At 40.8% G+C, this 10,668-nt stretch overlaps 1 protein-coding gene across 4 annotated transcripts in view; it reads left to right on the top strand.

Moving 5' to 3' along the window:
• ARMC3 (armadillo repeat containing 3) overlaps window positions 1–10,668 on the top strand; it is a 125,495-nt gene that overhangs the window by 58,646 nt on the left and 56,181 nt on the right. For all 4 annotated transcript variants that reach the window (XM_019532108.1, XM_019532099.1, XM_019532093.1 and 1 more), the window contains one exon: window positions 1,412–1,595. In XM_019532108.1, the coding sequence (XP_019387653.1) occupies window positions 1,412–1,595 (184 nt within the window). The remainder of the gene's footprint in view (window positions 1–1,411; window positions 1,596–10,668) is intronic.

Below are 10,668 nucleotides of genomic sequence, written 5' to 3'. Positions count from 1 at the left end.
CCCCTCCCCACTCCTTCAGCCCCCCCAACCCCTTATTCACCAGTACCGGAGCCCTGGTGCTGAAACAGGAGGCCTGGCTGGCTGCGTGTTTCAGCACCAGGGTGAGGGGCCAACCATAGAGCCACTCTGGCAGCCAGAGCATCTCCATGGAGGACCCAGCCTCCAGTTGCTTCTCTTTTTTAAACTTCGGGTTTTTTAGACCCCTGGATATCCTGGGGTCTAATTTTCTCCTCATGCTGCAAGTTTGCAGCATGGGGACCTTTTTTTCATTCCTGCACGTGCCTGTTGCCTCACCTCAAAGGGGTTTGAGGCAGGGAAAAGGGCACGTGCGCACTCGTGTGGACGCGCCCTCTGTGTGTAACCAAAATAATACTAATATGTCCAAGGAGACCTGTTTTTCACTTGGCCATATTGAATTCAGTGCATGGAATCAATGGAACTACTCGTGGCAGGCAACTTTTATGTAGCAGTTAGACCCAGAAGTAGCAGCAGCCTAGGTTACTTCTGTTACTGCTGCTGAGAGCTGAAATATTAGTCACTGGTGCTGATGAAAATATGAGAGTGATAAATCTAATAAAGGTTTCTTTTATTAACCATCAGCTGGGAGACGCACAGATTTTGTTTTGTATCTTAGCTTTTTGGCTTTTGTGCATTTCAGTATTTCAGATAAAGTAAGATTATGTAGAGTGATAGTTGACAATGCATTTTTGTTACAACTATATAGGAGGTGAATAGGGGTATTACAAAGGTTTGTTATTTCTGGTTTCAGCACTTTAGTTTCAGTAACATTGTTTTAAAATACACCATTTGCAATTTTAAGATATATATTTTTAAAATGTTACAAATACTGTAAGAATTCATATAATAAAATTCCATGTGAAGTTTTCTAAAAAGATCCCTTTTTTTTCTTGAATTTTATATTTTGCCCACTGCTGGTTCCCAGTTCCAAAGCTGTCATTTCCCTAATTCAGTTTACATGCCAATGATTCCAGTTTCTTTTCCTAACATGGATTATTGCTGTGTAATCTGGATTGTATCACTCAATCCTCTCCTACCTCAGTTTTAGCTATCTGTGAATGAGTATAACAATTTGAGTATAACTTTGCCTCATGTGAATGCCATAAAACTTAATAAAATGGAAAGACTTTTGAAATTTTAAGATGGCAGGTTTTCTACAAGTGCCAAAATTGATGGAAGTCAATGGGAATTTCTCAGTTTTCTTCATAATTGTAGGTAGATTTGGTTACAACCATATACATGTTTTAAAGATTTATAACAATATTTTAAAAGATGTATAGCAAAATTCCTTTGGTATTATGATATGCAGTAGTGAATTATGATAATTATTTGGAAGGTAGAACAGTTAGATAAGTTTTAATCCTTATTAGAAGACTATTTTTTTTCTTATTAGGAATTTAATGATCTACATGTGGAAGCTCTTGCAGTGGTGGCAAATTGTCTTGAAGATGTGGACACTATGCAACTGATTCAGCAGACAGGGGGTCTTAAAAAGCTACTTTCATTTGCAGAAACCTCTACCATACCTGATATTCAGAAGAATGCAGCCAAAGCAATTTCTAAAGCAGCCTATGATTGTATGTCATTCTTAAATTCTATTGATTTTTTTAATAGAAACCTGTTGGGATAAATGTTCATGTAGGCTCAGAATAACTTGCCTGCTTAAGAATAGTGATTGTGCTGGGAAAAATATATCCAAAATGAGTTGCACTCACACAAATCTTAGTAATCCGAAAACAGTCAGGTACGTAAACCTCTAAGATTTTGCCTTGATTCATGTGTAATATTTTAGTGCAAACTACACCCTCTATTCACCATGGGGAAGTAGCCTGCAAAAATGTAGACCTTTATTTCTACTTTGTGATTTTAGATAACTGACATCTCACTGGCAGTGATTATTTTTTACCAAATAGCAATAATTGTGCTAATTTTCCTCTCAGTCTCATCATTATCGACAATCCTCAAAGTCAAGAACGATTGGCTGATAAGCCAAATCTGGGATTGACAGGTTCTCCTGCAACTCCGGCATTTGTTTCCATATAGGGTGGGTAGCTCTGGATTCTTGATTCAGTCCATGACATGCTGTTTCTGCTGCTTCTGCTTTTCCATCTTCTGTTGTTGTTGTGAGGTTTCACAGTACTGACTGACATCCTTGCAGCAGGCTCTTCCTCTATTTGGGGCAGTCCTGGGTGATAGTTTCCCATGAGTTAATATTGATGTTGCATTTTTTTCATGTTGGCCTTGAGCACATCCATTTAGTGCTTTCTTTTCTTGAGCGTACTGAGCTGGGACAATAAAGCTCGCTCCAGGAGTCTGGAGTCAGACATTTGGATAATGTGGTCGGCCTAGCAAAGTTGATACTGGACAATCTTTGCCTTAATTCTCATGCTGTTTGCTTGTGAGAGGATGCTAATGTTGGTGTGTCTGTCTTCCCACTGGATTTGAAGGATCTTCTGTAGGCAACATTAATGGTACTTCTCCGGTGAGTTGAGGTGTCTCCTATACGCTGTTCACATCTCAGCTCCATACAGTGAGGTAGGGATCACAACGACTTGATAAACCATGAACTTGGTTTTGAAACTGATGTCGCAATCTTTGAACACCTGTTTTCTCAGGCCTCCAAAGGCTGCACTTGCACATTTGAGGTGATGTTGGATTTTTTCATTGATGTCAGCTTTCTGAGAGAGATGTCTTCTGAGGTATGGGAAATACTCAGCATTCTCCAGAATCTCACTGTAAATCTGAACTACCAGAGCTGGGGACAGCTCATTAAGAGCTTGTTGATGGAAGACCTCAGTCTTATGAATGTTGAACATCAGTACCATTTTCTTGTCTTAAACTCAAAGGGATCTGTGATAGGTCCATTAATCAGAACCACCACTTGTATACCATCATAGAGCAGGAAAAGATGATGATGAATTTTGGTGGGCATCCTTACTTCAGAACAACCCCCCACAGTACTTCTCGGCTGACAAGAGTCGAAGGCTTTCATAAGGTCAAAGAAGGCCACGTAGAGAGGTTTATGTCCAGGATGACATTCAGAACAAGACCCCAAATCAGTATTCTTGCCTCATCATTTGTAGCCTTGTCAATTCACCCAGTCCACTGAGCTTTTGCTGGATTATCACCATGTTCTTTCTTTAAGGTTGATTGCTGTTCTCTCACTGTTCTGGGGTGGATTCTCCTTGTTTGGTCTTTTATATTTATTCATTCTTCAGCCAATTGCCAGCTGATGTTTTCCTTTTCGACAGTCTCACCCATACAGCATACAAAAGAATAAAAGGTTGAGCAATTACGTTAAGCTACAGAGCAATACAAAATGGAGATTCTTAAGGCAATGCAAAACTCAAGAAAATACATAATATTAAAAGCACTAAGCAAAAGTCTATTTCCATATTATTTATCAAGCTGGTATTTATGCTATTTGCATAGCACAATGACATAATCAAGTGCCAATGCTTAGATTTTGGGTGTTGCCATGATGTCTTGTACCAGTTTTTCTGGCAGAACAGGGTGTTGGTGATAGTGAGTCCATGTTCTGCACATTTGGTCAAGAGGAGGATGCGATTGGAATTGACCTTTCCAAATTTTTCCTTGCCGATCATTCCATTCCAGAGATTTGAGCACTTACTCTAACGTTGAAATCATAGAATTTGGCATAGAGTTCCTACTTGGTTTCATTGTTGGTGTCTAGAGTCATCATGCACTGATGATTGTGGTGTATTGGCTCCAAGCCAGTTTGAGATAGCGAGTCATGAGGTGCTTATTAATTCTAATAGGGAACTCATTGAGTTGGTTTATGAGTTCATTCTTAATGGCAAAGTCAGCTGCTTAAAGTTGGTGTTCTTCCTGTTTGCTCTTCCTGTTGACCCTATTCATCCAAGTGCTAGACCTTCTTGTAACTGCTGTCCTCATGCCAGTTCATGACTAGGAGCTCCAGGCTTCACAATCCTACTCCCATTGTCACTAGCTGGTCATTGAAGGGCTTGAAAAATGTGCTAAAGCCATTTTCATGGAAGATGCCTGAGCGTCATCTCTTTTATCATAGACAAATTGTTGCACATCAGCTTCCATGTGGTTCTTGATAGAATGGGACCTTGATCCAATGGCAAGAAGGCCAAGACAATTGGAGACCCCATTCTGCTGCAGCCTTTGTCCACCTTTGTAGCCATTGAGATTCTAACATCATCTTCTGCCTGCTCTGCAGTTGAGGGCTTGTAGACCAAGGGCTGGAGTCTGGACAGACTTATTATAGGTTGCTGACAGGTGTGCAGCTCCCTGGTGTAACTTATGGCACTTCAGAGAAAGCACTGTTAGACTGACCTTCCCAACCCAACAGATGTTTGCTCTGGAGGTTGGGGGCTTAAGCTCTACTTTAGAGCTGATCCAGCTGAGGAACTGCATGCCTGCAGCTGCTTTCTCCTACCCCTACCTTCCCCCTCCCAGCTCCAGTGCTGTCTGCACAATGGAAGGGGGAGAGAAAGGAGGGGAGGGAGCTGAGGCTGGGGTTTATCCAGCCTGTGCTGGAGTTGGGGCAGGTGAATTGGAGGCCTTCCAAGGCAGTGGATTGGAGCACTGGGTGCAGGACTGGGCTGCAACAGCCCAGCCACCCAAGCAGACAGAAGGTAACAAAGTCATTCCACTTGCAGTGCCTCCATCTGAACCCTCATATAATGAGGGTAAATTTGTCATGTGATAGGGGACTTTAACACTCTCTGCAGCTGTGCACTTTTGACAGAGCTCTGCAGTTGCACATTTCTGACAGAACGCTTTCAAGGGGTCAGTCACACAACAAATGTAACTTCTGTCTGAGCCTATAGTGGCAACCTGTATTCACCATATCACAGCACTGTCAGAGGATATATGTGGATTTTCAGACGGGAAAGCATTGCCATCTGTTCTCTCCACCACAACTTGGTGTTGCTGCTGCTGTTTGGTCCACAACTGCTCATTTGTCAGATTTACCCCTGCTTTTTTCACAGCTGACCTTCCCTGAAGGTCATTCCACTATCCACCACCTGTGGATGTGCTGGGTAGCAGCACAGCTCTGCCACCAGGCCTCAGTCTACAGTACTTCATCTAAATGCCAGGCAAGTTACTGTAGCAATTCCTATAGTAGAGAAAAATTAGACTTTAAAATGTCCTGCAATTAAAATACTCAGTAGAATTAAACAGTTTCATTGTTATCGTTTTATAATTATTCATTTCATGGTTCCTACTTTTAACAGTATTTTTCTTTAATTCACTGTAGAATTCTGAATTATGCAGAATGTATTCATCACTTTTGTCCATGTGGATGCTGTTTAAATAAGTCTACTTTTGAAGTTACTTCCATACAATACCATTTTGAGCTATAATCTAAGTTTGGTGGTGCTATATAACAAATTATAAGAAGCCTTGTACTGTACATAGTATGATCCTAATTCTATCCAGGGATTGTGCTGACATAGACCAAGACAGCAGAGCTCAATATTTTTGTTCAGAGTCGAATTATAATTTTAATTTATGTAGATTTTGCAAATATATTATCTAACTTTATGTTTAGAAAAAAATATTTTTCTGCCTCCGCTGTAATACAGATCTCTTCCTTTCCTCACTGTACATATGTTTTCAATTCCTCCATCTTCTTCCCTGCTTGAATAACTTGAATATTTGCTGATATCTACACGTGTACGCATTTGAGAGCAGATTTGCTCTTGCCCCCTGCAGCAGCCAGGGAAGCTCTAGGCTCCCTCTGAGTGATAGCCCAGGCAGGGAGCACAGGGAGCTAGGAGATTGCTCCCTGCCTCCAGGAGCTGCCTGCTGCTGGGGTGGACTCCAGTGGTGGATTTTGGGCAGGGACAATGTCCCCCTGCCCTGGCAGCAGGGAGCTCCTGGCTCCAGCTTCCTGATCAGAGACAGGGGGCTCGGAAAGAGCTGCAGGGGAGGAGCAGGTCCCAGGCGCCTGCCCTCTGCCCCAGTCCACCAGTTTCTGCCCAGCTGGGGGCTTGCTGCTTGCTGCCCCACTGCCAGATTGGGGCAGGGGGCTGGGACCTGTCCCTCCCCCTCAGCTTTTTCCAAGCCCTGTGCCTCACTTGCCCAAGTAGGGCACAGGGCTGAGAAAAAGCTGCAGGGCTGTAAAGCGTTTTATGTAGATGTACCCAGTGTAAATGAAACTCCCTCTTGTAATTGAAGACATACCCACCTTGCTTTTGCTTAACATTTTGTGTTACCTTGGCATAAGCATGTAGGAATAGACTGTTCTTCAGGCACATGTAAGAAGAATTACCAGTAATTTATTACTGTATCACACATGATCTTATTAACTATAAGTGTCAATGATGATGCATCTTCCCATTATCTTTCTTTATAAGCAGAATCAATGTGGTTCCATTATAGAGATTTGTTCTCTTTTTTTAGTTTGCCATAGCTGGCATAGATGCAGTAAGTTAGAATAATAGAGATTAGAGAAGAAAGCTAAGAATATTTGCTTCAAAACATTAGGATTTAGGGTTGTTAGAAGTCAAATGAAATGCTAACTTGTTATGGGGGTATGGTAGGAAACTGGTCCAGTAACTTAACAGTGGCCCCATTTACATGAGATGCTGAATTTGCAGTCATTACTGCTTGGTCATTTAGTACTTGCATAAACAAGTATTAAATGACTGTGCAGTAAGTAACAAGGGTTACTGTGCAGTAGTGCCAACAAACAGCTTTTTATGACACTGATTGCACAGTAGCCTGAGACTACCGTGCAGTAGCATCACATCACAGTTTTTGCCATGTGATGCTAGTGTGCCATAGTCTTGGGCTATTGTGCAGTCAGCATCTCACGTAGACGTAGCCAGTGGGTCCTAAACATGGCACCAGGGGATGAAAGTGGTTAAATATATTGCAGATTTCCAGGCTTATTGTCTAAAATTAGCTTCTCAGCAGCAAAGGTGGTGGTATTTACTGCAGTGTGTACCAGAAAGAGTGCAGGGAAAAATAAAATAAATAGAAGTAGTTGCTACAGTATTCAAGTGAATGTTTTTGTTTGCATTTGTTTTTTGGGGTGTTTTCAGTTGCTCTGCTTTTTTTTTTTAACTGTAAAGTTCATTGCATCCGTAACGTGCCTAGTTTTGATATGAAACTACATTTAAATTCCATTGTTTTTCTAATTAAAATGTGTGTACTTGATTTATTGACGTAGAGATCCAATATAGAACATTATTATGGCTGCTTATAGACATGGACAAAAACACCCAGCGCTTTAAGCTCAGTGTATGCCTGCACTGACCGAAGCACATGCCCAGAAGAAACGTTGTGTTAGGTAGACCCAGCTCGCCCACTGTCTGTACCCATACAGATGCTGCAGAGCTGGGTCGAACTAAAGTGCTGCCTCTTCCAGTAAAGTGCTGTTTTGTTTTGGTTTTTTACATCTGTTAGCAGATATAGTTCTGAGTTAACATGTGACTTCATTAAAATCTGTTACAGCCGCAGACTAGCCTGCCCTTCTCAGTTTAGTGAACACAGCTGGATTTTGAGAACATTCTCAGCAGGGCTGAGAAAAATTATTGCCTTACACTAAAATGCAATACTGTAACTCAGCTATGATGGTATGTGTATCTATTTTTTGACTACAACAGTTAAATATGGAGCCCTGTCAGCTTCTGAAAAGAGTGGTGTTGGCTGCTGGCTCTCAGCTCACTTTTTTTCTCTGGTGCTTCTGATGTAAGCAGGCAGTTTGTTTATTTTGTTGTTGTTGTTGTTAACCATTTTCTTCCTTTGAAAAGACACTTGCCTTAACTTTTCTTTGTGATAAGGGAGACGTATCACCAACTGGTTACATTCAAATCAAAACAATGTAGCCAGGACACATACTGTGGTAAATTTTAACAGCATCTTTACTACAGTTATTTTTACATAAGGCATAGCTGATAGGTTTCTATCTCTAACGATTGTACCAAGAACCATTAAATGATTGCTTTATTCCACAACAAAACTAGATTTAACATGTGTCCTTCATACCGACATTATTTTGTACATTCAGGTATATACTGTTGTATATTGGCTTTGGCCCTGATTCACTCCTTATCTAGCAAACAATGCACTAAGTTACCTGAATGTAAAAAAGTGAAAAATGGGTTTAAATACTATACCTGTAGTTTAGTAATATTTTAATACCCACTTTTACCCTCACTTTGCATTAATATAAGTGATCATGCAAGGTTCGGGGAACCTTGGGCTCTTTGTTTTTAGTTTTGGAATATGAAGGAAAAGAGAAAAAATAACAAGGAATATATATGTTAGTTCCTGAAGTCCCAGTGCACCAAAATTGAACAAAAATGTTGGTGTTCCAGACTCTTCTGGCTGTTAGTGTGTGATTGCTTTGTGCAGTGTTAAATCAATATATTTAAACGAGTTAAGGGTCAATGGATTCATCCCTGCAAATATGGTGTTGGCATCTGAATAGGATAGGTGCTCCAGTGTGAAAGGATACTTCTTTATTGCTCATAAAAAGTCCATTCTCCTTTTCTGTAATAAAAGCAAAAGGGAAAAAAGCTCATGCAACTAGAAATATGGTCAGCGGGAAATATTTCTCTCTTACATAGAATTGGCAGATGGAACTTAATGGCAATGCCTTTCTTTAGGTATGCACTGTATACAGTGGATTCACATCAAAATCTGCTGTTCTAGATAATTGAAAAGTTCCCTATTTTTTGTAATATACTGTAAATGACTGCTTCTGCTTGTTAAAAGGACATACTGCATGGTATTATTGTTCACATTTTGCTTTCATAAAGGCAGTGAATATGTTTTAAATTACTAATGACATCCTAGATCGTAAATGACATTTGAAAAAAATAACAGGATATTTGGAAAATATCAAGGCAAAACTTGCTATTTTAAAGAAATACATATATTCCAATGACTAACTTTCTACATAAAAAAATACTGAAGCCAGAAGACCACCTAGAGAACATTATTAGGGATTATGGACTAGTGTGGCAAGCAACAGGCCAGAGGCAAAGTCTATTGCTTGTCAAACCAGTCTGTAATCCTAATTAATGCCCTCTCCAGAGAGTTGGTGGCTAGCCAAAAATATAGTGGCCAAGTTTGTTTCTGCTTCTGCTAAAATATGTTATTTTTATGTCTTATATTTTTGTGATTTAATTTATGTATTTTGAGTGTATGTATATTAGAAACTGTCTGGAAAAGGGAAAACAGTTAGCCTTCTCATATGTATGCCCTGAACCATTTCTGTTTTAACTGACTTAAATCTAGTTTCTTGGTTTAATGCCCAATATGAGAAATTTTTGGTAGCAAACCCAAAGTGATCACAGACATTAAGTTTTATTATAAAGAGTATTTGGCTGTTTTTTCCGGTAGGTCAGAGATTCACAGTCAAGTACTGCCCTCAGTTCTGAACCAGAAAAGTACTTGAGAAATACTGGCAAAAATTGTATAAGTCTCACTGAAAACTTTGACTTCTGGTCACCTCAGCATTTTTGAAAATTTTATTACATTTGTATCACTTTAAGTGTGCTTGCATTGGAACTACTTGAATTCTTAGTTATGTACCTGTTTAAGTGGGCCCTCGTAATTAAAGGAAGAACAGCAGATGTGCTGCCCTTTGGAGCTTTTGCTATGAAGTCCTCCTGCAAGCAGAGCAACTAAGGAGGATCCACTCTGATGTGCAATTTCTGATTACCCAGCACTAGGCAGTTGGCAACAACATGCATGCTAGCTGGGTGAAGAAGGGAGCTGGATATGCCCTATAAACTTCAGACCATACTGACCATACTGGGGTGGATGAATCTAAAAATGTATTAATAAGCCCTTTTTTAAATGCTGTGGAATGATTCTGTGCTACTGCATGTACAATGGGAAATGATTTTTGATGTCCCACAATTCCTAGGTCTCACAATTCAGTGTAGTGTGTAGAAGAACTGAGCTCTAAGTTACCAGGTGTGATGTCTTTTGAAATGTTCTTTCTAGGTATGCTTTAAGAAGGATGTGCGAGTTGCTATGCGGTATCTAAAATACACTTTTTAAACCAGAGTCGCCTTTGTTTAGTCCATGCACAACTTTTACTGGCAAGGTACACAGAACAAAGATAAATGTACCTTTTATTTCTTTATTTATAAATCTCCTGTGCATTAATTCTATTATTATGCATTAACTGAGGGAAATCTATATCATAGAATCATAGAATCAGTAAGTCAGAAGGGACCCAGACGGATCATCTAGTCCGACCCCCTGCCATGGGCAGGAAGGAGCACTGGGCATGGGAGGGGTCATAAGACCCCAACCAGGTGCCTATCCAGTCTCCTCTTGAAGATTTCCAGGGAAGGTAAGAGCACCACCTCTCTGGGGAGCCTATTCCAGGCTCTGGACACCCTTACTGTGAAGTAGTTCTTCCTAATATCCATCCTAAACCTATCCTCCCTCAGCTTGTGGCCATTGTTCCTGGTGATTCCAAGGGGGGCCCCGGTGAACAGACTTTCCCCGAGTCCCGGTTGCTGGCCCCTGATAAGGTTGTAGGCAGCCACAAGATCCCCCCTCAGTCTCCTCTTGCGGAGACTGAAGAGATTCAGGTCCCTCAGCCTCTCCTTATAGGGCTGGCCACGGAGGCCCCCAACCACACGAGTGGCCTCCTCTGGACCCTCTCCAGGTTCTCCACGTCCT

Source organism: Crocodylus porosus, unplaced genomic scaffold (genome assembly GCF_001723895.1).
Source record: "Crocodylus porosus isolate Cpor-Errol unplaced genomic scaffold, CroPor_comp1, whole genome shotgun sequence".
In the NCBI taxonomy this organism is placed as follows: domain Eukaryota; kingdom Metazoa; phylum Chordata; order Crocodylia; family Crocodylidae; genus Crocodylus; species Crocodylus porosus.
This window is presented reverse-complemented; position numbering and strand designations above follow the sequence as displayed.